This window comes from Microcaecilia unicolor, chromosome 6 (assembly GCF_901765095.1).
Source record: "Microcaecilia unicolor chromosome 6, aMicUni1.1, whole genome shotgun sequence".
In the NCBI taxonomy this organism is placed as follows: Eukaryota; Metazoa; Chordata; class Amphibia; order Gymnophiona; family Siphonopidae; genus Microcaecilia; species Microcaecilia unicolor.
The window spans coordinates 169,500,766-169,527,842 of record NC_044036.1 but is presented as its reverse complement, the minus strand read 5'-3'; the positions used below and the strand labels follow the sequence as shown (position 1 = coordinate 169,527,842).

At 42.5% G+C, this 27,077-nt stretch overlaps 1 protein-coding gene across 2 annotated transcripts in view; it reads left to right on the top strand.

The window, feature by feature from the left end:
- The window catches only part of ATG7 (autophagy related 7), a 337,049-nt gene that overhangs the window by 36,041 nt on the left and 273,931 nt on the right, over nucleotides 1–27,077 (top strand). The window contains exons 9-11 of one of the 2 annotated variants that reach the window (XM_030205749.1): nucleotides 91–212; nucleotides 16,111–16,201; nucleotides 18,216–18,360. In XM_030205749.1, coding sequence (XP_030061609.1) covers nucleotides 91–212; nucleotides 16,111–16,201; nucleotides 18,216–18,360 — 358 coding nt within the window. Of the gene's footprint in view, nucleotides 1–84; nucleotides 213–16,110; nucleotides 16,202–18,215; nucleotides 18,361–27,077 lie in introns of both variants that reach the window. The other variant, XM_030205748.1, reaches the window with a different exon arrangement.

Genomic DNA, 27,077 nt, shown 5'->3' with positions numbered 1-27,077 from the left:
GTTGTTAAAACAATGGCTACTTAATTCCATTTTTCTGCTTTGCTAGCGACCTAGATCAATTTACAATTATATTTCTTTTTGCAATGACAGGGGCAGCCACCTACTATCTGTTGAAGTGCTCTGCTTCAGAGACAGGACTATGCAAGGAGTGAGAGACATAAAGCACAGCATCATTTTTGAAATTGAGCTTCCACAGAAGGCTCTGGGCCCAGGTAATTTGCTGAAGGACTGGAATGATCTTAATTGTAACTTCTTTATTGGAAATTATAATGTTTCCCCTCTGTCAAAGAGTAATGACTCCTACCTCTTCACTGATGTTAACAGCTACTTCATCCTGTTGCATTATTTAGATAAGAAAGTTGTCCATGAAGAAAGCATTTTCTTAGAAGACAAGCAGTTCATATCAATGGTAATGTCAATATCATAGCACCAACATGGAATACAATTTCCAGAAGTTTCTTGGAAATTCCTATTGATCATACATGACAATTCCTGTAATCCTGTGGCCATACATGATGATGGACAGCATGTTTTCCTGAATGGTTGCTTACTTAAGTGTTTGCTAGGATGGAACATTTTTTGTTCCTCGTGCAGTTCATTTTTATGTTTTATCGTGCCATAATGTTTGTTTTACATACATATAGCTTTCATTTAGGTTTTTCAATGCCCTTGTAAGTTTCTTTACTTTTTCTTGCTCCAGTGAAAGGCCCATTTCTTTTTTTTTTTTTCTCTCTCCACAGCTTTTGGCAGACCTCACAGTTGACTTTTTTTTTTTTTTTTTTTTTTCTCCTTGCTCATCATTTTGAGGTGAAAATTTCTCTTCATTTTACATTGTTTCTTTTTCCAACAGTGACAGAAATGAAGGCCAGTGGCTTCAAAGTTTGCCCAGGCTGAGACAGAAGATGCCCATCACAGGCTTTTAGTAGAATCTGCTACAAATGTCTGGGTGAAGATCATGGTATTGTCAACTACAATATCTGGACTAAAAGATCTCCAAGGGCCATCAGGATCTGCAAGGGGGGGGGGGGGGATACTGTTTCACCTTGATCAGAAAAAAAGTCCAGTTCTGCTATACTGACACCCAAGACATTGAAGCATAAGGGCAACAGAGAAGCATCATTCACTGGAGCAAGGAGCTGCTGAAAGAAACAGACTGGTGGCATGAAAACCTAAGATTCAGCCTAAACAGTAGCACAATTCTTAATCTCTTAGGTCACAACAAGTAGTAGGGTCCAGGCACCCATCAAATAATGTGGAAATGCATTGCTCCAAAGATAGGGGCATTGTGCCTCCCTTCTTGAGCAATTACTGTCATTGTCAGTGTAGCTCCAGATTTTCATTTCAGTTGAAGCACCTTTGATACAAACATAAGATAGGCCATGCTGAGTTACATCAAGACTCATCATCCCGGTATCGAATCAGTTGTTGGCCAGTCCAGGTCATGTGTACCTGCAGATCCCAAACAATAGATCCATTTATTATAACCCATTCCAAGGATAAACAGTGATTTTCAAAAAATCTACTTGGCTAGTAATTCTGTGTCTTGAGACTGAATCAATCTATATTTTTTGGTCATAATTGATTATGTACTCTTGTCTTGTCTTGTCTTGTCTTTGATAATGAGACTGGATTATTATAGCACTCTATTACCTGGAAGTAAAGTATATACTTTAGAACTCTTAAATTGCTTTATAAAACAAAAAAATCTAACCATGTAATACTTCTATTATGAGACTTCCTGTACGTTTTAGGATCAGCTGTAAAATTTTGGTCTTACCTTGGCATTTCAACTCTCACTTATTCCTTGCAAGCTGTCTTGGTTTCTTAGATCATCTCAGGGCAGTCTTACCATTCCACATCATTCATGCATGCTCCTACGTCAGTGGAATTCTTTCCTTAAATTTACAAGTACAGATTTCTTGATCATTTTTTAAAGTTGCCTAGCCACCTGAGTGAGACCGACCGACCTCATATTTTAAGGCTGGCCTTAAGATATGGCTGCTTGGGATCGCTTTTAATCTAAGCTCCTTAGCTGGGATTATGAGATTTATTTATTCACATCATTTTTCTGAACAGATTTGTGCAGGAAGGCTGCTTCCGAGTATGAGGGTTTGATATTTGTATTTCTTTTTTTTGTTACTTTGTGTAATTTTATCTATTTATGAATATGTTTTTACTTTTCATGTCAGATTTAATTTGTAATTATTTATATACTGTTTATCAAGTTAATAAACTATAAGAAGATTTTAGTATTAGTATGTGCTTCTGCTCATCCCTATTTTCCTCATTAGAATCAATTTTTTTCATATTCTGAAAAATGCCCTTTGGCTTATATTGTCTTTCACCTCACCTTTAAACTATGCAGGAAGTTTTGTCTTACTTTAATCATAGAATATATTATATTTAGGCTTCCAAAATAGTATTTTGAAATAATGGCTGTGCCCCATGCAAATGTTTGACTCTGGAAACTGCTTCATTTAGGGCGCCTTTTACAAAGCCGCGGTAGTGATTCCCTTGCGGCAAATGTGACAAAGCCCGTAGGAATTGAATGATCTTTGTAAGAGGAGGCCCTTACTTTTTTCTGTTAACTTATTTTATTAGTCTCCCTTTTTAATATTTAAATGCCACAAGTTTTTTTTTTTCCTTTAGTACCCTCCTTCAGTGATTGACAATTTTTATCACATGGCAATTAGTGTAAAGTAGCAGTAATTGGCCTTAACAGCTAATTGGCGCTAATGACTGGTTATGGGTGTATCTGCTGTGGGCCCCTATTCTATAACTTGCTCACTTGATTCATTTTGTGTGCAAATCCATAGATGGTGTGGCCAAGGGAGGGGCATGGGCAGGTCATGGGTATTCACAGTATTTAAGGGTGGAGTTATATAGTAGTTCCATTTCCATGCCTGAAAGTAGTTAGGCGTGAGTATTTTCATCAGCCTTTGGGAGGCGTAAATGCTGGCACCCAAAGTTTGGCACAAAAATGACTTAATCTAGTATTCTATAAAAAAAAGTTCTATGTTGCTTAGCACACATCATTCTGAGGCCTAACTTTGACTTCCCTATACAGAATTCCAACCCCCCTCCCCCCATGTGCGTATATAATCTCACGCTTATTTTTGATTTAGTGGAATGCCAAATACGAATATAATGGGCCTCTGCAGCATCTGCTGATTTTTTGTGAGCTAAAAACGCTAGCACAGCTTTCTAAAACATCCCCTTAATCTTGAATTGATATTGAATGTGACTGTTGGGCAGACTGGATGGACCATTCAGGTCTTTATCGGCCATCAATTACTATGTTACTATCGGCTTATTTTCGAAAGAGGACACCCATCTTTCGACACAAATCTGAAGATGGGCGTCCTCACAGTCGCCCAAATCGGTATAATCGAAAGCCGATTTTGGGCAGCCCCAACTGCTTTCCGTCGCGGGGAAGACCAAAGTTCACGGGGGCGTGTCGGAGGTGTAGCAAAGGTGGGACTTGGGCATGCCTAACACATGGGCGTCCTCGACCCATAAGGGGGGGGGGGGGGGGGGGGGAGGGTGTCCCTGACAAGCACGTGGACGACTTTACCTGGTCCTGTTTTTCTTACGACCAAGGCACAAAACAGGTGCCCGAACTGACCAGATGACCACCGGAGAGAATCGGGGATGACCTCCCCTTACTCCCCCAGTGGTCACTAACCCCCCCCTCCCACCCTCAAAAAAACATCTTTAAAAATCTTTTGTGCCAGCCTCTATGCCAGCCTCAAATGTCATACTCGGTCCATCACAGCAGTATGCAGGTCCCTGGAGCAGTTTTAGTGGGTACAGTGCACTTCAGGCAGGCGGACCCAGGCCCACCCCCTTCCCACCTGTTACACTTGTGGTGGTAAATGTGAGCCCTCCAAAACCCACCAGAAACCCACTGTACCCACACCTAGGTGCCCCCTTCACCCATAAGGGCTATGATAGTGGTGTACAATTGTGGGTAGTGGGTTTTGGGGGGCTCAGCACACAAGATAAGGGAGCTATGTACCTGGAAGCAATTTATGAAGTCTACTGCAATGCCGCCTAAGGTGCCTGGTTGGTGTCCTGGCATTTGAAGGGGACCAATGCACTTCGAATGCTGGCTCCTGCCACAACCCAAAGGGCTTCCATTTGGTTGTTTCTGAGATGGGCATCCTTGGTTTCCATTCTCGCAGAAAACCAGAAACGACCAAGTCTAGGGATGAACATCTCTAAGGACGACCTAAATGTCAAGATTTGGGTGTCCCCAACCGTATTATCGAAATGAAAGATGGATGTCCATCTTGTTTCGATAATACGGGTTTCCCCGCCCCTCCACCGGGACATTTTGTGAGGATGTCCTCAGCAAAACTTGGGCGTCCCTTTCGATTATGCCTCTCCATGTATAGGGCCAGATTCAGTAAATAACATCTAAAATGTAAGCACTTTGGAGTAATGTGCATAGCGTATTCAATAAACCATGTCTGCAGTAAGATGCGGTTTATAGAATAGTGCATAGGCCAGAGGAATGTGCGACCATTTATGCCGCTGAAAATCTGGTGTAAATACGCCTAAATGTATGCACATACTCCTGAATTCTGTAACACGTAATTTTGATTGACACGCCTACACTCCACCCACGGCCGCACCCCCTTTTCAGCTACGCGTGTTGGAATTTACGCACACCTCTTTTTAGAATATGCCTAAAGTGTGTGTGAATTCCAATTATCACTAATTGGCTCATTACTCAGTTGAGTAGCATGCACAATTTAACACGCACTACTTGCCGCACCTTATATAGAATCCAGCTCATAGTGTGCATTCATAATGACATTTGTTTGACAATGAAAAATTAACACAAGCATTTTTTTTTTTTTTTTTTTTTGTGTATGTGCCCATCCCTACTAGCTTCTGCTGCTTGGGATCCTTTTTCTTTCTTTTTTTTTTTTTTATAGCCTTTGGGTGAGCAAGGGAGATGGAGTGCATCACCTGGGGTGGCTAGACTCATCATGCACTTGCTCTTTGTTCCCACAAGAACTGTAGTCTGACTTCAGCCCAGAGTGTATCTGCACTGGCTGGACTAGCTGCAGGATGAGGTGGTGCAAGGTAGGCTGCTATTAAGATGATGCTCATAGTGCCTTAGTCAGGTTAACTGTAACTGAGCTTGAAACTCAAAGAAGCAAGTGGAAACCGCTGGGATAAGAATGAGAAAAGTGCATAAACATCCTGCAAACATTTTAAATTGCTTAATACTGAAATAGCAAATCTTTAGCTAAACTATCCAGTTTCCTATATAATGCCACAGAGAGAGCTATATGTGAAAACAAGTTTTGCAAAATGCAGGGTAACACTTTAGCAAGAGAGGTTTAATTCAGTGGTTTTGTTTGTATAAAAAAAAAATTGTGGCATATTTGTCCCTTAGAGAAATTGTTGGTGTATCTTTTCCCAAGGCTTTAATTCCTATTTCAAACTTGTGCAAGGAAAATCATCTAAAAGCTTTATGCGTTAGTTTTCTTTTCTTTGCCCTACTTTTGCCTAATCTGTGAATGTGGCTCTTAATGTGTTGTAATGAGGTTTTCAATTTCAGCAATTTTGAATCTCTTGGTACGTATGATCTTTTACTAATCAGACAATCAGAATGACCCTGTTACAAAAGCCTTACTTATAATGTAGAGCATGCATACACAATTAGATAATGCAAGGAATTATGTATCTACATCTTTAAACAAAATAAGGAATTCTGTTGTGCATAATGTATTCCACCCCTCCCCCATACGTAATTAGGCAATTATTGCCCTGAGATGTTCTGGTGATATGACATAAGAGCACCATCCTTTTGCACATAGGTTACATCCATTTTAACAAAGGAAGTCTCTGCACACAGTTACACCTGCTTGGAGACTTGCACAAACCATGGCCAGGAAGAACTAGAAGTCAGTAAATGGTGCTCAAAAGTCAGCACCCAATGCTATTCTGTAAGATGAGCATCCATTATAGAATAGCAGTCAGAGCCAAATTTGGGCACCAGGACAATCCCTGGTATTCTATAACAATTGCATCAAATTTTAAGAACATCCCTGACCTCGCTGATGTACCTACCATGGCCACGTCCCCTTTTTGAGTTGCGCACATTGTTATAGCACACAGCAAGATGTGTGTGCAAATTCCAAATTGCTTCCAATTAGCACTCAGTTATTAGAAATAATTAGCTCAGCTAATTTAGTTGGGCACATATCTTGGATTGGTTCCCAATTTTGGGTGCCATATAAAGAATTTGGGGGTATATGTTTTTGTATTTTATGACATACGTAATTAAGTCACAACCCTACCCTGGGATGCCTTCACTCGTTCCAGGTAAACCTGTGTCTTACAGAGCTGTTAGCAAATAGTTTTACGCATATATAACACTAATAATTTCACGTGTATTTCTGTGGCCTTTACCATGCAGTAACTGGTAAGAGGTTTTGTGATATTTTTGCAGTTACCATGTAGTAAACTATATGTTAAGTGCTTTTTTTATTGGGGATGGGGAATGGGTGTGGAAGGCATTTTGTGATTTAGCATGCTACAAATAATGCATGCTAAGGACTCTATATATCGCGCTTACAAATTCAGTGCTGAAATGAAATTTTACCTAAGCGCATTCTATACATTACAACTTAATTTAGGCATACTTTATAGAATAAGCCTAAATTTCTACGCGGTATGTACAATACGCTGAGCGGCCATGATGGCGCCTAAATCTAGGCCTGACCATTTATAGCACATTAGTTAGACCAGGTGCATTTTATAACCCAGTGTGTAGTTTTCTGGAACGCCCATGACCCACCCATAGCCACACACCCTTTTCAGCAGCACGCATTAGAATTTATGCGCACTGCTTTGCAGAATACGCTTAGCGGGTACTGCGTGTAAATTCTAATTAATGCCAATTAGTGCTGTAAATTAACATCCAGTTGTGCTGATTAGCTTGTTAACCAATTAAGTTATGTGCATTGTTATGGAATTCACTTCGATTTCTGCGCAGAAATCTCAGCAAAATGTATAGAATCCCGGGTTAAGTGCTTCCGCATTAAGTCCAAGCATTGTACCACATGGTATCCACAAATTTAATGCGGCACATAAAGCAGGAAATGCAGAGAAGGCCCCCAGTGGTTGCTATGTTAAATTTGCGGCTACTGCACGGTAAAGTTCCACATTAAGCCACATTTTACTGTAGCTTAATGAAGGGGTCTATGTACAAAATGCTTACCAGCAGGTTATAAAATTAACCCCTAAAAAATACAATTTCTTGGTCAATCAATCTGAAACTTAAGGATATATCTGTGGTATTAATTTAGTTGCCCTCTATTAAGCATTTTTCATGGAATTGTGTTTGGCATGGTAGGTATACACATAGAGGCAACAGATAACACATGAGCCATGTTCCTCATGCCTTCCCTATTTGGTGCATGTGTAGGATTAATAAATTAATTGAGACTTTCCATAGTGAGCTAAAAATTTCACAGACCTCTCTGAAAGCATGATCAAGTGGGTAATATGAAAAGCTATTTCTGTAGGTAAAAATGTTCTATGTTCAGCAATAGCTTTTTATAAAGTTGGTTATCAATAGAAATCAAACAAAATAAAACATGGAAAAGAAAATGATACCTTTTTTTATTGGACATAACTTAATACATTTTTTGATTAGCTTTCAAAGGTTGCCCTTCGTCAGATCGGAAATAAGCAAATGTGGTAGCAGGTAGTATATATAAGAGAAGCATCAAAGCATTACTTTGACAGTCTGACAGAGTGGGAGGGTGGGGGTATGCATGGGGACATCAAAGCATTTCATTGATATCAATTCTAATAAGTAAATAATTAAACGAATGGGTAAGAAGTCCTCTATATTTACCTAGGGCCCTGTTATAAAATTACCCTCATAGAGGGAGATTCAATATATGGCGCACAAAAAAAAATAAAAAATCGGTGCTGAAATCAGTGTCGACTAAGCATGTTCTATAATCAGTGTCTTGTTTCAGGTGCTGTTTATAGAATATGCTTAGTTGGTATTTCAGCACCTAAATATATGTGCATCCATTTACACCAATGAAAACATGGTGTAAATCCCAGCGCATAGATTTAGGTGCACTGAGCCATATTCTAGGCGTGTAAATTTCAGAACCCCCACAAAAGTGCCCTTCCCCCATCTATAACCATGCCCCTTTTTTTGCACACATTACAGAATACACTTATCGACTTGTGCGCCTAAATTCTAATCAGTGCCAATTAGTGCTCATTATTGCTTAAGTGCTGTTATCGGTATTCATTAAGTTATGCACATTGTTATAGATGTCTTGGCGCGCTATATAGAATCCAGGGGATAATATATGAAAACTGCATGAAATATATTTCTAATATTTAGGGGCTCAAGTCCTATCTAGAATTTGCATGCTAAAATTGCAAAACTAAGGGCAGATTGCAGAATGTAAGTTAATGCGCGATGGGGGTTCCCTATGATGCCACAGAACCTGACATTAAACGTTGCCTACTTTTCTCCTTCCTTACTGCTTTTTTTTCTTAATCCTGTTCTTTTTCTGTCTTTCTATCCTATCAATTAATGACATTCTCTTCTCTTTCATTTCGTATTTGTAAAGTGCTTTTGTGTGATTATTTTAAAAGTTGGTATACCAAGTGATGAATGTACATAAACACCGTAGGACCTATTTGCTAACTTGTAACATGGTATGGTTTAGTTGCCAAGTTTAACACGTGGTAACTGTAAAAACCTCATTCCCAGCTTCTTCCCTTATAGTTAACTTTGGGCCCTGTTTACTAAGACGCACTATTGTTTTTAGCACATACTAACCCTAGAGACACCCATGTATTCCTATGGGTGTCTCTAGCATTAGCGCACACTAAAACTGCTAGTGCACTTAGTGTGGCTTAGTAAACGGGGCCCTTAGAGACAACATGCTTACTATGTTCTGAGTAGTAAATAACACAATAAACGTGGAGGGGCATTTTTGAAAAAAAAACATCCAAGTCAGAAGTGAGATGTCATTACTACTACTACTTAACATTTCTAGAGCGCTACAAGGGTTACACAGCGCTGTACAATTTAACAAAGAAGGATATTCCCTGCTCAAAGGAGTTTACAATCTAAAGGACGAAATGTCAAGTTGGGGCAGACTAGATTCCCTGCGTAGAGGTATAGTGGTTATGTGCCGAATGCGACATTAAAAGAGGTGGGCTTTAAGTAAGGATTTGAAGATGGGGGAGGGAGGGGGCTTGGCGTATTGCTCGGGGAGTTTATTCCATGCATAGGGTGAGACGAGGCAGAAAGGGCGGAGCCTGGAGTTGGCGGTGGTGGAGAAGGGTACTGAGGAGGGATTTGACCTGTGAGCGGAGGTTTCGGGTAGGGACGTAAGGGGAGATGAGAGTAGAGAGGTAATGAGGGGCTGCAGATCGAGTGCATTTGTAGGTAAGTAGGAGAAGCTTGAATTGAATGCGGTACCTGATTGGAAGCCAGTGAAGTGACTTGAGGAGAGGGGTGATATGGGCATATTGGTCCACACAGAAGGTGAGACGTGCAGCAGAGTTTTGAACGGATTGAAGGGGGGATAGATGGCTAAGTGGGAGGCCAGTGAGGAGTAGGTTGCAGTAGTCAAGGCGAGAGGTAATGAGAGAGTGGATGAGAGTTCGGGTGGTGTGCTCAGAGAGGAGAGGGCGAATTTTGCTGATGTTATAGAGAAAGAAGTGACAGGTCTTGGCTATCTGCTGGATATGCGCAGAGAGGGAGGAGTCTAAGATGACTCCGAGGTTGCGGGCAGATGAGACGGGGAGGATGAGGGTATTATCAACTGAGATAGAGAGTGAAGGGAGAGGAGAGGTGGGTTTGGGTGGACAGACAATAAGCTCGGTCTTGGCCATGTTCAGTTTCAGGTGGTGATTGGACATCCAGGCAGCAATGTCAGATAAGCAGGCCGAAACTTTGTCCTGGGTTTCAGCAGTGATGTCTGGTGTGGAGAGAGAGAGCTGGGTGTCGTCAGCATAAAGATGATATTGGAAACCATGAGATGAGATCAGGGAGCCCAGGGAAGAGGTGTAGATTGAAAAAAAGAAGGGGTCCAAGGACAGATCCTTGAGGAACTCCAACAGAGAGCGGGATGGGGGTGGAGGAAGATCCATGAGAATGTACTCTGAAGGTACGGTGGGAGAGAGAGGAGGAGAACCAGGAGAGGACAGAGTCCTGGAACCCAATTGAGGATAGTGTAGCAAGAAGTAAGTTGTGATTGACAGTGTCAAAAGCGGCGGAGAGGTCGGAGGATGGAGTAATGACCTTTGGATTTGGCAAGGAACAGGTCAGTACAGACTTTAGTGAGTGCCCTTTCTGTTGAGTGTAGAGGGCGAAAGCCGGATTGAAGCGGATCGAGGATGGCATGAGAGGAGAGAAAATCAAGGCAACGGCGCATTCAAGTATCTTGGAGAGGAAGGGTAGGAGGGAAATAGGACGGTAGTTGGAGGGACAGGTAGGGTCCAGTGATGGCTTTTTGAGGAGAGGTGTGACTACAGCATGCATAAAGGTGTTGGGGACAGTTGTAGTGGAGAGAGAGAGGTTGAGGATATAACAGAGGGGGGGGGGGAGGTGACAGTAGGAGAGATGGTGTTAAGTTGGTGGGGATGGGATTGGAAGAACAGGTGGTGCATTTCGAGGAAGAAAGAAGGTGGGCGGTTTCCTCCTCGATGATATCCGGAAAAGAGGAGGAGGAGGCCTGGGTTGGTTGGTTGAGGGAGTGGGTTAAAGGGTGAAGAGGAGGAGGGGGCTTGGTGGTGAATTCGAGGTTGATCTTCTGCACCTTGTTGTGGAAGTAGCCAGTGATTGCAGAGAGCGTGGGGGTGGGGGGTGGGAGTGGGGAGGGCACTTTGAGGAGGGAGTTAAGGGTGGCGAAGAGACGACTAGGATTAGAGCTCAGAGAGTTAGTCAATTGGGAGTAATAGTCCTGTTTGGCAAGGAATAGGGAGGCCTGGAAAGAGGAAAGCATGAATTTATAATGAATGAAATCGGTATGGGTGCAGGATTTCTTCCAGAGGCGTTCAGCCGAGCGGGCGCAAGAGCGAAGGTATCGGATGCGAGGGGTCAGCCAGGGCTGGGGATTAGTACGCCTTGTGGGACGGGAGATGGATGGTGCAAGGGTGTCCAGGACAGAGGAGAAAGTGGCATTGTAAGCAGAGACAGCCTTGTCGACAGACTCGGAGGACATGATGGAAGGGAGGAGATTAGAGATAGTGGAGGATAATGTGGGAGGGTCAACAGCCTGGAGATTCCTGGAGGTAGTGGTTAGTGTTGGGCGGGACTGGGGGGGAGGGTGAAGAAGTGTGAAGGTGATCAGGTGATGTCATGCGCATAATGTCCAAAAAAAAGTCCATCTCGCATCTATTCTTGACCAGGATAAACATCCGGATTTCCTGTTTGAAAATACATAAAAAGGATGTTCTTATGCTGGAGATGTCAATCTTGAATAACCATTTTACAAACTGAAACATCTAAATTCATGAAAACCTATTCCTTAACGACCTCACCATTTGACTCTCTCCCGTTGCAGTTTGAAGTGGGACTCTAACCCACTTGCTCTTGTTGGACAGTTTTTCCTTCCCATGTCTCTTCTGTTTATTCATCCAAACTCTGTCTTCCAATGTTTATACCTTTCTTTTATTGTAATTTTTCTTGAGCTACTGTACGCCACATTGAACCTGCGCTCTTGGGAAAATGTGGGATAGAAATGCAGTAAAATAAATTTAAGGTGAGGGGGAGCAAGGCACAGGGATATCTGGCAGCAATCTTAGAAAACTGCCACACAGATGTCCCTGCAAAACCAAGAATTAGCCTAGTGGTTAGTTCAGTAGACTAAACCAAGAGACACAGGTTCAAATACTACTGTAGCTTTTTTTTTTTTGCAAATGTGTACCTGAATGTACACCACTTCAGTGGCCTTCAGGTTTTCATGTGTCATATATCTTTAGATAAAGTAGTATTTTTGTGTTCCTAGAGGGGACCCCAGAAAAAAAAAATCAGAAAGAGTTACAGTGGGATTTTAACATGTGTCCCTTCGTTTATAGTTCACTGCATAACCACAATATATCTGCTCTGACCTATTTGCTGCTTTATTCAGAATGGCCATAATACCTACAGCTGACATAAAACCTTGTTTTCCTTTCTGGTTTCACTTTTAGGGGAGAGGGAGGGTGACAGCAATTTGTGGAGGATTAAGGAGGAGTCCTGCTTTAATCCCCCACCCCCAAGTGCTGAATTGCTGAATCAGAACACCTTCCTGTACCTTGGACATTACTAAAACAGGTCTAGATAAAAACATACTTTTTAGACATTGATGTGTCTTCTCATTGGAAAGTTACTGTTGGGTGACCTACTTTTGGGCCCTCCCTAGACCTGCACGCAACACACCCGCTTTCTATTTGGACAAACTGCAGTGTGAAACATCCAGATTATGACTTCCAAAATCGGGATTTGGATGTTTTTAGCAGATGGACATTTTTTTAGGCATTTTGAGGCATCCATCTACTTTGAAAATAAGCATCTTAGCTATACTTGTTCAGGTAGCATTAACACAGCAGATGACATAGCACAGCTAACGTAAGGTGCATTCCCTGCCTATTCCCCCTCTAACATTATGAAGTTAATATGGAAATTAGAGTATGCTGACTGCTAAAGCACCAGGTTAACTGATAGTTAACACTAATAATTATTTAAAGGTGCGTACACACCCACTTTGGTAATATTTGTCACTTATGGACTGATATGGTCACATATGAGCATAAATTACCTCTTTTAAAATACTAGCTAGCACAAAAATGTGTATTTTGTGGTGTGTACATTGCCGATGGGCAAGCGTGGGGTAGAGTTTAGATGGCGCTCACCCAAGTACACACATAATTTACGTGCATACTTGAAAAATATTGGTGCGGCCACTTACCAGCTGTAGGATTGTTATAATATCTGCACATGCCTTTGAAGGGTTATATAGAACACTGCCCCTCACCCCTAAGAATGATCCCTCAGGTACTGCAAGCCCTGCCTAGGGAGGAAGTGAGATGGGAGGGGTGAAGCTGAAACTAGGAACTGTTAAAAAAAAAAAAAACTCTGGGGTTAAGAGGGCCCAGAGGAAAGGAGTGGAGACCTACTGCATATGCCCCCATCACGTACCAGCGGAAAGGAACCGTAACAGTCGGGTAGGCCAAGTTTAACTTGGACCTTGTAGCTTTGCATGTTGGATCTGACCTGAGGTGGGCTAGCTGGTGAAGTACAAAGACCTGTACTTACAACTCTAGAAACCAGGCCAGAGTTAAGTGAACGTATTGCCTTACCAAGAGACTAGTACATGCAGTGGACTAGTACATGTAGGCATCTATAGGGCTATTGTAGGTGTCTACATGGTTAACGTGCGTACAAGACGCGCCTATAACGTGGCTTAGTAAACAGGGCCCTAGTTTTGCATTTGATTCCTCTTTCCCCTGTGAACTAAACAGGACCGCCTTTTCCAATACCTTTTAATAAACATTAATTTCGCTCACCCTAACCTGTTGTGTGGTATCACTTTATCTGGGCTCCGAGCCCGCCCTCACTCACAGTATTGCACTACCACTTATGAAAGTACTATAGGCATCTACTTCTCTTTATAAAATAACCTTAACATAGGCGCCTTAAAAGATGCTTTAACCAGGTGCCTCCTTATAAGATCGTCCTAAATGCCACAGTTAGTAAATTGGGCCCTGTGTGTTCAGAAACATTAACAAGTCTAGAGGAGCAAGGAATAGGATTCTCTATTCTGGAAATGAGAAGAAGCCCAAAAGCTTAGAGGGCCAATGAAAAATGTGTCCCTCTGTTTCTGATGTGTAATCTCATTTGAAAATTATGTTCCTTTTTTTGGGTTCTTAAATTTTCAACTCCTTCCATTTGTATGTATGTGTGTACCATTTGTATGTACCTGCCTGTGTCCCGCCCTCGCCGACGTTACGTCACACGAGGGCGGAACACACGCAGAGATGAAGGAAGGCCGACGGCAGCTCAGATGAGCTGTGTGCTGCGTTCCAGCGGTTTGAATAATGAAGCCAGGTACCCAGCCTGGGTGGAGGGGTTGCGGAGGGGACTCTGGGGGGCGGCGGCGACCTATCGGAGGGGGCCTTTCAAACCCCCCCCCCCCCCCCCCATTCCTTTACTAGCCTGTTTTTACGGGCTCAACGACTAGACTATCTCTCTCATTGTGGATAACCTGACTGGCTGGGGTGCCTCCAGGACCAGGTTTGGGAACCACTGCATTTGGGTAATAATTGTAACCACCACCATGGGATAACCTTAATTAAGGGGGTCTTTTACTAAGGTGTGCTGTCATTTTTAGCACACATTAAAAATAGGCACGTACTAAACGATAAAGACGCCCATAGGAATACATAGACGTCTTTAGTGTTTAGCATGTGCTTATTAACGTGCGCTAAAAACGCCAGCGCGCCTTTAGTAAAAGACCCCGTAGGTGTTTAAAATGTTCTTTATTGAGAAGTCATTTTGTTTGTTTGCTCCTTTCATCTGAAGATGAATCTGTGCCTTCTAGTCCACTTCTAGCATTTAGTCTTTGAATAGATCTTGGTCTTGATCTTGTCTGTCTTTGTTCCAGATTCTTTCATGGCTCCTTAAAATCATAAGACAACGTTTTGCTGTGTGCTTTAGTTAGCGCTAATAACATGATTTTGAATATTCCACTTGCCAGCTCTGTGGGTTCCAGTAGGTGCTGAGCATCCCCAGAGTTGGGCAAGCTCCTTCATTGTGTCTAGGGAGGGGTAACTTATGTTGTGTTTAGCACCCTCAATCAGAAATCACCAACGAAATCAAGCTAAGCTTAAAACATAATGGAATGATGGGCAAATGCATTTCAACTAAACTCAACAAAGAGAAAACACACTGTCTCATCCTATCCTCCCAACACAGCACGGACTACCCCACAAGTATCGATACCCCAGATTACACCCTCCTTGTATCAGACGGCCTGAAAATCCTCTGCGTTATTATGGACCGTAACCTAACACTTGAGAGCCAAGTGAAATCCACCACAAAGAAAATGTTCTCAATGTGGAAACTCAAACGCGTGAAACAATTCTTCCCAAGAGAGATTTTCCGCAACCTGATACAATCAGTGGTAATAAACCAACTAGATTACTGCAGTGGAATCTATGCAGGCTGCAAAGAACAAACCTTAAAGAAACTTCAGACCACTCAAAACACAGCAGCTAGGCTTATATTTGGAAAAACGCAATTTGAAAGTGCAAAACCCGTCCGCGAAAAACTACACTGGCTCCCAATCAAGGAACACATTGCCTTCAAGATCTGCACAATCGTTCGCAAAATCATCCACGGCGAAGCCCCCGGATACATGACTGACCTACCAACCAGAAACGCATCCAAATTAACACTAACCTATCTAAATCTACACTACCCAAGTTGTAAAGGACTTAAATACAAATCTACCTACGCATCCAGCTTTTCTTACATAAGTACAAAACTGTTGAATGAGCTACCAAATGCTCTGAAAAGGATGCACGACTACCTACACTTCTGGAAAATACTAAAAACCACCCTGTTCAAAAAGGAATACCCCACCGATCCAACTTAAATGCCTGATCTCAGCTACACAAGAAAATCAAAACATGTAATGAACATAAACACAACTCTTCCGCTCTATGATCCCTAATGTGACTTCTGACACACAGACTTTATCTTACCACAAACCACATTATGTTTGTTCACACCAAAGTCGGCAAATGCCTCTCTGGCACTATGTAAGCCACATTGAGCCTACAAATAGGTGGGAAAATGTGGGGTACAAATGTAACAAAACAAATTTTGAAAAGTTGGCACCTAATGGTTTCAATTGGAAAAAAAACTTTTTCCTTTAAAAATTGTATTTCTTGAATTTTTACTTTTTCAGGTTTTCATTCTGGAGCAACAGTGTTTTTTAAATTTCTGTAGGTTAACCTTCATATTAAATTTATTGGTAATATTATTGTATTTTGCTCACCAACGTCATTATTCACTTTATTTAGAGTTGCTTGTTCTTGTTTGTGTTTATTATACAGATTGCCCAAAAGCTGTTGGGTGGGAGAAGAACCAAAAAGGAGGGATGGGCCCCAGAATGGTAAATCTCAGTGAATGCATGGACCCTAAAAGGTTTGTGGTGTAAAACTATAAGTACGTCTAATATTTTTGTTTCAATGCAAATTTGTAGCGAGTCAAACCCATATAACATAGGTCTAAGTCGTTGCCAGAGAATGTAGTAAAAGTGGTTAGCTTAGCAGGGTTTAAAAAAAGGTTTGGATAGCTTCCGAATAGAAAAGTCCATAAGCCATTATTAAAATGGACTTGGGGAAAATCCACAGCTTATCTCTAGGATAAGCAGCATAAAATGTATTGTACTGTTTTGGGATCTTGCCAGGTACTTGTAACCTGCATTGACCACTGTGGAAACAGGATGCTGGACTTGATAGACCTTTGGTCTGTCCCAGTATGGCAATATTTATGTACTTATGTAAGACTGGTACATACCACCTTAGGTGGTACTAGCTGAACAAATGTAATGAACAGTTATATTTATGACATTATCTCCATATAATTATTTGTATCTAATTCTATTTGAGAAATAATTGTTAATCCTTTGTACTAAAATTCATCGCTAGTGTCGGTTCTCAAGGGCTAGGGAAAATACTGTGAGCCAGAGCACAAAGGTATTTTACTTTCTGGGCTTTGTCTGTGACTTGTGTTGTGGCCAAGAGACTTTTTGTAGTGAGTTTTCAAAGTAGACAACCATTTGATATTTTAGGACAATTTTATGGATGAATATGCCTCTTAATGGATCAGTTTTTATTTAATTGTTTTCATTTGCGCAAGTATGGTTGTAATTAAGCATTAAGAAAAAAAATAAATGAAGATTTTAAGGGCTCCTTTTACAAAGCTGTGCTAGTGATTCCCGGCATGACAAAGCTGTGCTACTGATCGTCGCATTTGCCATACCGGAAAAGCCCATAGTAATTGAATGGGCTTTGGCGTATTTGCCGCGCCAGGGATCACTTCCGCAGCTTTGTAAAAGGAGCCCTAAGTATTCAGTCCCAGTCCTCACATGCAAAATCTCCCTTCTCTTCCCTTCCCTGAACTGATCTTTTCCCTCCTCTCAGTAGCAGAAGAAAGAGAAATGTTTTATATGATAATCTGGTGCTTCCTGCCGCCTAGTTCAGGCCTGCAGCCATTCAAAACTGTTACCATGGCAACTATTTTTGCAATATTCAGAAATGTAGTGGAGAGGCTGAAAGTGCATATTATTTCTAGCATATGTAGAAAGGTTTGACCCAGAAAAAAATTTGCTCTGTTAAGGCCAGGGGTTTCCCAACTCAGGGCTTTTAATTTATTTTTGATAGCCATATAAGTGTGCTATAAAATACAAATCATCTGTTTAAATATAATTTTTTTAATGTTCTTAATTCCATGGCCTTTATTAATTACAAGAAAACTCCAGAACCCCCTCAGACTCCCATGATTTCATTACTGATTTGTTTGAGCTTGGAATAAAATACTGCTCATAGGCATGATTTCTCTTGGTTCTTTTCTGTTTTCTTCTCAGTTTTCCTCCCCCTCCCCCCCCCGCCCAAAAGGCTTTGTTGAAGACTAGGGTGTCGTAGTATAGGATATTTATATACTGTACAAGTGCTTTGCTTGATTCTAATGTATCAAATTCATAAATAAAATGGAGAATGAAATGTTGATAACCTTGTGTTTTTTCATATTTCAACTTTGATGTCTGGTATTTGGAAATAAGTTTGATGACTGATGCAGGGAAAAGCTGAGCCATGGCCATGTCATTTTTATTATGATTTCATGTATTGCTGATCTTTTATGCCTGTTTCCTTGGCCAAAATAAGTAGTACTGAAAGATAATGATGTGCCTTTTCTCTGACTAAAGTATACATCACTTCTTCAGATCTTGATGCTCTGAGCAGCATATACATCATCATTGTTGAATAACTTAGGTTGGTCCAATAAAAAGCAGCACCAGTTTATTTCAGGCATAGTACTTTTCAGGTTCTGTGCTACAAAGCCTGTAATAATTTGGCAGGTTTTTGTTTTTTTTAAACTGGTGCATCACAGCATACATGAAGCATTAAGTTTGTTTGTTTTTTAATGTTCCCTGTAGACTAGCAGAGTCATCAGTGGACCTTAATCTTAAATTGATGCGTTGGCGGCTGGTTCCTTCTCTGGACTTAGAAAAAGTTGTGTCAACTAAGTGTCTTCTGCTAGGAGCTGGTACACTGGGTTGTAATGTGGCCAGAACATTAATGGTAAGTGTAGATGTTACTGTAGAGAAACCTGAATTATACAGATGCTCAAAGCATCCTGTTTGGTTTTTCCTTTCTCCACATTCTCCCTCTGGCCACATGTCATATGATCCTCTGATGTAAGCAAGTTAGCAAAAACCATGGTTCCCAATGGCTACACCTGTGGCTTGAGTTTTTTTTTCTCTGTATTTATTTTGCACCATTCTTTGCAACATATTTGTTTTTTACATTTTATATTCAGCTATGAACTGTTGAATTCTGCAGTACCATGTGAACAACTTAAAAAAACAATTATTGTACCAAGCGTGAACAAATGCAAAGAACAATTTAATGCATATAACTTTCAATGGATTTATTGAACAAGAAGATTGCCTGTTGTGTATGAATAGCATGGTGGTGATGGCAGGGGCATAGCCAGACTTCGGCGGGAGGGGGGGTCCAGAACCTGAGGTGAGGGGTCACATTTTAGCCCCCGTTCGGCACCGCCGACCTCCCCCCTCCCGTCCGGCTGCTGCCGCCACCAACTTTGCCCCCCCCCCTCCCTGCCGCCGACCCTCTCAACCTGCTGTCGCCTACCTTTGCTGGCGGGGGACCCCAACTCCCGCCAGCCGAGGTCCTCTTCTTCTTGCAAAAGGCTTCTGCAGGACGTCAGAAAAAGAAGGAAGCCTTTTGCGAGAAGAAGAGGACCTCGGCTGGCGGGGGGTTGGGGTCCCCCGCCAGCAAAAGCTGGTGACGGGTTGGCGGCGGGAGAGGGTCGTCAGCAAGGGGGGGTCCAGGGCCAAATCTATGGGGGCCCAGGCCCCCCTGGCCCCACGTAGCTACGCCATTGGGTGACGAGCAGGGATCTTGGAGAGAGACTTTTGCAAAAGAACGGTTGATGTATATCTTGTGTGGAAATCATGCAGCTTGTAAAAATAAATTTAAAAGAACTGACAATTTATTGAGTTATAGGCATACCCATGCACCCCGAGCATCCCACAAGATGTGATGGAAAAGATCTGCTAGGTGTTTTCTCCGATTCTGTGCTGTGAGGAAATTGATTTTTATGCTAGTTGTGCTTACAGTAGCTATACAAACATCCAATGTTGCTAACTATGCCATAAAAGAAATTGGTGTGCAATGCAACAGTGGTGTTAATCAGGCAAATGAGGGAAACATGCAGAGCATGGCTTATAGAATTCTTTGTGCATTTGACTGTCTTTGTATGTGCACACGTGTATTTTGTTTGTGTGTACGGGAGTGTCTGTTTGAGCCAGGGAGAGAGGGATGGGACAGTTTGAATGGAGCTGTATCCAAACATTCTGACGGTTTGTCAATAATAATAAAATAAAACCTAGTGTGGTAATATATCTGATCGCTGTCAATGGATTTCAAAGAATTGTTTTCACAGTTTAGCCATGAGATATCACTGTTCCAAAGCAACATGGTATCGCTGTGCTTTTCCACAGCTAGTAGACAATGCACATAGCAAATGGTAGGATGGTCAGGATACATAGCAACCATTAAGAAAACTATATGGTTCAGTCTCAGTGAATTTATAACGAAGACAATGAAATACACATCTGCGTCATTAAGAGCCAGCCCAGCTGAGATAGGGGTGTGGTGGAGGGGGAGGGGGGGGGGGGCGGTGCAGGGTGGCAAAAGGATGTGAAGCATGCCTCATGGAATTATTTCTAACCAGTGTAAATGTGTGTCTGGGTGTTTTGTTTGTGGGTATGGATGTATCTGGAGAGAAGGGAGGGTCAGTTTGAAAGAGACAATTCCCTAACAGTTATATTTCAGTATATCAGTGTTTATATGCTGCAGCTGCTGGAAATCTCTCCCATAGAAATGTATTGGGCCAGTTTTGGGTGAAGGGGAGTAGGGGCATAGCTTGGGTGGGCCCAGGCCCACCCATTCTCAGTCTAATCACCAATCAGGTTCCTAGGCGTCACTTATCCTGCACACAGCTGTAGTTCTCATTAGCTCAGCTTCAACCACCTGCAACAGGAAAGACCAACACTAGGAGTCAACAGCTGACACGGTATTGGGAGTGAAGCCGTTCCCTCTCTCCCCCCCCCCCCCCCCCCCCCCCCCCCCCCCCAGCCAACACACCTTGGTAGGAGCCAGCTTAGGCTGCCTCTCCAGCCCTGCACCAGGATGGACATTTGATCAGGGTCTCATCCAGGGCAGTACATTTCTGGAAGAAACTTTTTTTGCACAGACTTCAGGAAAAAAAAAAAAAAAAAAAGTTATTATACTGGTGGGCTTCTGGGTGGGGGTCGGTTATGCAGTGTCCAAGGTGAAAAAACAAAATAAAGCAGTCTTCTATTTTATGCTGTTGGGAGGTTGCAGGCTCTGCAATACCAAGGTTAAAAAAAATGTTTGTGCAGCGCTGCGTATGCCTTGTAGCGCTATAGAAATGCTAAATAGTAGTAGTAGTAGTAGTCTGGGCTTCTGGGTGGGGGACTGGGAAGGGCAAGACTGATGCCAGACTATGGGGTATGGGATGTAGGGAAGGGCAGGGCTATGCTGTGCTACAAGATGATTTCAGAGATCACAGGTTACCCAGTTCCAGGCTGGAAATTTTGGAACACTCCTGGATTTCTGACCACCCCACCTTGGTGCAGCATTATGGGACCTGCAGCACTTATTTCAATGGGCAGGATCAAGCACTGCAAATCCCACACTGCTTTTGGTTATAAATTCTGAACCAGGACTGTCCCAATATCTCCAGCCTGGAACTGTGTAACCTGACATCTCTGTGACTTCTAATTTTTGGTCCTTTATTCTGCAGTTGGAAAGGGGTGGTCTGTGCTCTGTATGTGACCAAGGTTAGCGATTCTGTGTGCATGTAGTTCATGTGGGGATCCACATGAGTCTTGGCTTTTTCCAGTGGGAATGTCAGTCACAGAAGGGAGAGAAAGCAGTAGAGCTAGAGGAAAGAAAGAGACTTCAATGCTATTTTGCGTGTTTTATGAATACAGCTTAATCGGGCATTTGTTACAAAGCAGAGTTTGAAGGATATGTGCCATTTGCTTGTTGTTATTTTTCAGGATACTGTGATGTGTGTTGAGATGTTTGCCTTATAGTACACATATCTGGTCAAGTTTAATTTATGGGATAATATGCCTCTGTTTCCATTAAATATATAAGTGGTTTGTTGATAAAGGACAGCTGTTGGGCTGGCTATTTACTTAAAAATCCATCATCAAGTGCACTCTTAAGGCATTATTTAGTAACTAGTAAAGGCCCGTTTCTCAAAAAACTAGCAAGGCTATCTTGTAATGGCGATTGTTTTTAAGGCTCTCATTGAAGTGATTTCTCCTTTCTCCCCTCCATGTTCAGCGATTCTGACCTCCCCTCCATTTCCAGCGATTCTCCCATCCCCTCCATGTCCAGCGATTCTCCTCTGCCCTGCCCTCCCATCCAGCGTTCCCTGCAGGCAGGTTGGGGTCATGTCCCCTCCCCTCCAGCATTCCGTTGCCTTCACTTGCTTGCGTTCGTAACATCCTGACGTCAGCTTGCCTCCAGCATTCCCTTCCCTCTCACTGTTCCGCCCTCCTCTGACATCATTTCGTCTTTACGCAACAGTGGGACAGTGCGAGGGAAGGAAACGCTGGAGGCTTGCTGATGTCAGGATGTTACGAACCCTGACAGCCAGCCAGCCATAGAACATTGAGGTACAAATTATATAGTAGATATCCCAAGAAACGCTATTCACACTTAGTGCCCACTCATGTTAGCTCTGGGCCCACCCAAAATGTCAAGTCTAACTACGCCACTGAAGGGGAGCTTTACTAATGTGGAATCTTCTGACCCATTTTCAAACTAAGTATGTCTTTCCCTCAGGTTTACACTATGCCCAGTTCAGTCCTGTATCATTAAAGTTTTAGGAGAGTTATTTTACACCCAAATAGGCAGACAGGTGATGCTCAGCTGTTGGATTGGAAAAAGTAGTGAAAAGCAACTAAATCTAGACAAGTGCTAGTATTCATATGGAGGGTAGTTTGATAACAAGATGCTGAAATGCATATTTTGCATTGCAGTTATTTAGTAGAGGTGGCATGTGCCTTTTTATGAAATCTACCCAAGAGCTCATGCAGAGTTACACCGTTTTAGAAAGTAGGAGTAAATTTGTGCGTGTATGACTGGTGATGCATGTGTCTTTTATAAAAGATGTACATAATTGCAGATCCCACCTCTGTATTGTATAAAAGCAGGCACTGTTTCCTTGATGCCTGTATATACAGTGGAGTATTTTAAACAAGTAACATTCTGCTCTACCCAATTGGGGAGAGGTGGTTAATTCTGTAACTAAGACACGCATACTCCGATCCGCACAACTTAATCTTCTTATGATCCCTACCCACAGAGAAATTTTCTGTGAGCATAGTAGACACACCATGTTCTCTTTCCAAGGTCCCAAGCTATGGAATCAAGCTATGGAATTCTTTTCTCCCTCATCTTAGATTACTTTACCTCTTTTCAAATCTGAACTTAAAACGTTACTCTTTCAGGATGCCTTTTCCTAAAGTTTCTGATGAGGCTATAGACATCTGGCAAACTTTATCACCTACCTTCTGTTCTTTCCTCCCCCTTTCTTTCCTATTTTACATTGTAGTTCTTACCTACTCTTCTGTTGCATGTTTGTCTGTGTTGTTCTTTTCCCTCTTTTTTAGATTGTAAGCCGCCCAGACGGTTGTTCTGTTGGGTGGGGTAATAAATTTTCAATAAACTTAAAACCAGTGGCGTAGCTGTGGGGGCTTGGGCCCCCCAAATTGGATCCAGGGCCCCTGGTTTGGCTGGTTGGGGTCCCCCAACCCGACCAGCTTGAAGCCTTTCTCCAGCGCTGTCCACTGCACATTTCAGCAATAATGGATAATTTCCTGCCCTGTTTCCTCTCACGTCGCATGCAAATTGGTGAGGCAAGACTTCCCTTGGCTGAATTCATGCTGACTCTGTCCCATTAAACCATGTTTGTGTTCTGTAATTTTATTCTTTATAATAGTTTCCACTATTTTGCCTGGCACTACATCAGGCTTACTGGTCTCTAATTTCCCAGATCACCCCTGGAACCCTTTTTAAATATCAGCTTCACATTGGCCTCCCTCCAATCTTCTGGTACTATGGATGATTTTAAACGATAGGTTACATATTACTAACAGTAGATCAGCAATTTCATGCTTGAGTTCTTTGAGTACCCTTGGATGGAAGTTACATAGTAACATAGTAGATGACGGCAGAAAAAGACCTGCAAGGTCCATCCAGTATGCCCAACAAGACAAACTCGTATATGTATACCTTACCTTGATTTGTACCTGCCTTATTCAGGGCACAGACTGTACAAGTCTGCCCAGCAGTATTTCCCACCTCCCAACCACCAGTCCCGCCTCCCATCACTGGCTCTGGCACAGACCTTATAAGTCTGCCCTCCACTATCCTCGCCTCCCAACCACCAACCCCTCTTCCCCTCACCTGCTCCGCCACCCAATTTCGGCTAAGCTTCTGAGGATCCATTCCTTCTGCACAGGATTTCTTTATGCATATCCCACGCATGTTTGAATTCCATTACCGTTTTCATCTCCACCACCTCCCGCGGGAGGGCATTCCAAGCATCCACCACCCTCTCTGAAAAAATACTTCCTGACATCTTTCCTGAGTCTGCCCCCCTTCAATCTCATTTCATGTCCTCTCATTCTAATGCCTTCCCATCTCCGGAAAAGATTTGTTTTCCGGATTAATACCCTTCAAATATTTGAATGTCTGTATCATATCACCCCTGTTCCTCCTTTCCTCCAGGGTATACATGTTCAGGTCAGCAAGTCTCTCTTCATACGTCTTGGAACGCAAATCCCGTACCATTCTCGTAGCTTTTCTTTGCACCACTTCCATTTTTTTAACATCCTTCGCAAGGTACGGCCTCCAAAACTGAACACAATACTCCAGGTGGGGCCTCACCAATGACTTGTACAGGGGCATCAACACTTCCTTTTCTGATCACACCTCTCTCTATACAGCCTAGCAACCTTCTTGCTACGGCCACCGCCTTGTCACACTGTTTCGTCGCCTTCAGATCCTCGGATACTATTACACCAAGATCCCTCTCCCCCTCAGTACCTATCAGACTCTCACCGCCTAACACATAAGTCTCTCGTGGGTTTCTACTCCCTAAGTGCATCACTTTGCATTTGTTTGCATTGAATTTTAATTGCCAAACCTTAGACCATTCTATCTTCCTCCAGATCCTTTTTCATGCTTTCCACTCCCGGGTGTCCACTCTGTTGCAAATCTTAGTATCATCCGCAAATAGACAAACTTTACCTTCTAACCCTTCTGCAATGTCACTCACAAATATATTGAACAGAATCGGCCCCAGCACCGATCCCTGAGGCACTCCACTACTCACCTTTCCCTCCTCCGAGCAAACTCCATTTACCACCACCCTCTGTTGTCTGTCCGTCAACCAGTTCCTAATCCAGTTCACCACTTCGGGACCTATCTTCAGCCCATCGAGTTTATTTAAGAGCCTCCTATGGGGAGCCGTGTCAAAAGCTTTGCTAAAATATAAGTAGATTACGCCTATAGCACGTCGATGATTGGGTAACTAGAGAATTGAATCAAAAAATTCAATGAGATTCATTGGGCACGATTTCCCTCTGGTAAAACCATGTTGTCTCGGATCTTGCAACTTATTGGCTTCCAGGAAATTCACTATCCTTTCCTTCAGCATCGCTTCCATTACTTTTCCAATAACCGAAGTGAGGCTTACCGGCCTGTAGTTTCCAGCTTCTTTCCTATCACCACTTTTGTGAAGAGGTACCACATCCGCCGTTCTCCAATCCCTCGGAACCTCTCCTGTCTCCAAGGATTTATTAAACAAATCTTTAAGAGGACCCGCCAGAACCTCTCTGAGCTTCCTCAATATTCTGGGGTGGATCCCGTCTGGTCCCATGGCTTTGTCCACCTTTAGCTTTCCAAGTTGTTGATACACACTCTTCCGTGAACGGTGCTCTATCCACTCCATTCTCAGGTGTACTTTTGCCATTCCCTCGTGGTCCTTCTCCAGGATTTTCTTCAGTGAAAACAGAACAAAAGTATCTATTTAGCAAACTGGCTTTTTCTTCATCATTAGCTACATAGCGGTTTGCTGTATCTTTTAGTCTCACAATTCCCTTTTTATTCATTCTCCTTTCACTAATATACCTGAAGAAATTTTTGTCTCCCCTCCTTACATTTCTAGCCATTTGTTCTGCTTGCGCCTTCGCCAGACGTACCTCTCTTGGCTTCTTTCAGTTTCATCCGGTATTTCTCCCCGTGTTCCTCTTCTTGAGATTTTCTATATTTCTGGAACGCTAACTCTTTAGCCTTTATTTTCTCAGCCACTTGCTTGGAGAACCATATCGATTTCCTTTTTCTCTTGCTTTTATTTACTCTCCTTACATAAAGGTCTGTGGCCCTGTTTTACTTCTTTTAGCCTGGACCACTGTCCTTCCACTTCTTGTATGCCCTCCCAGCCCATCAGCTCCTTGTTCAGGTGATTTACTACTCTTTAATTTATCGATTTGACTCCGTACATCTTTCAGGTTCACCGAGATTTCTTTGAGTTCCTCTGCATCATCACACTAGCAAACCATTTCCAGTACAGGCAGATCTCTTACATCTTCTTCCGTAAAGACCGAAGCAAAGAATTCATTCAGTTTCTCCGCTATGGCCTTGTCCTCCCTGAGTGCCCCTTTTGCTCTTTTGTGATCTAAGGATCCCACAGATACCCTCACAGGCTTTCTGCTTCTGATGTACCTGAAAAAGTTGTTACTGTGAGTTTTAGCCTGTGCAGCAAGTTTCTCTTCATATTCTCTTTTAGCTTCTTTATTAATGCTTTGCATCTGACTTGCCAGTACTTGTTGTTGTTGTTGTTGTTGTTATTATTAGCATTTGTATAGCGCTAACAGACGCACGCAGCGCTGAACACCTGATACAAAGACAGTCCTTGCTCAAAAGAGCTTACAGTTTAAATAATACAGACAGGCAAGACAGTTATGGGTGAGGGAAGTAATGGGAGCTAAAAAGCAGCAATGAAAAGGTGGGTTTTCAGCATAGATTTGAAAACAGGTAGAGATGGAGCTAGACGTATAGGTCCAGGAAGTCTATTCCAGGCATAAGGTGCCACGAGAGAAAAGGAGCGAAGCCTGGAGTTAGCAGTGGAGGAGAAGGGGGACAACAAGAGAGATTTGTCCAGTGAGCGGAGTTCACTTATTTTCTTATTTTCTACATTTGGGACCTTTTTCCATTCTTTGAATGACATTCTTTTGGCTGTAATAGCCTCTTTAACTTCACCTTTAACTATGCTGGCTGTCATTTTCTCTTTTTTCCACCTTTGCAAATGTGTGGAATGCATCTGGTCTGGGCTTCCGAGACTGTCTTTTTGAATAACATCCATATCTGATTTAGTGCCCTAACCTTTGCAGCTGATCCTTTTTTTTTTTTTTTTTTTTTTAACCATTTTCCTAATTGTATTATAGTTGCCCTTTTGAAAATTAAATGCAGCTACAGAAGATGTCCTTTGCAGGTTCATCCCAGATAGTAGCTCAAACTTGATCATGTTATGATCACTGTTTCCCAGAGGACCCAACACCACCACCTCTCACACTATGCCCTGCACGCCACCAAGGACCAGATCCAAAATGGCTCCCCCTCTTGTCATTTCCCAGACCAGTTGCTCCAACAAGCAGTCATTTATT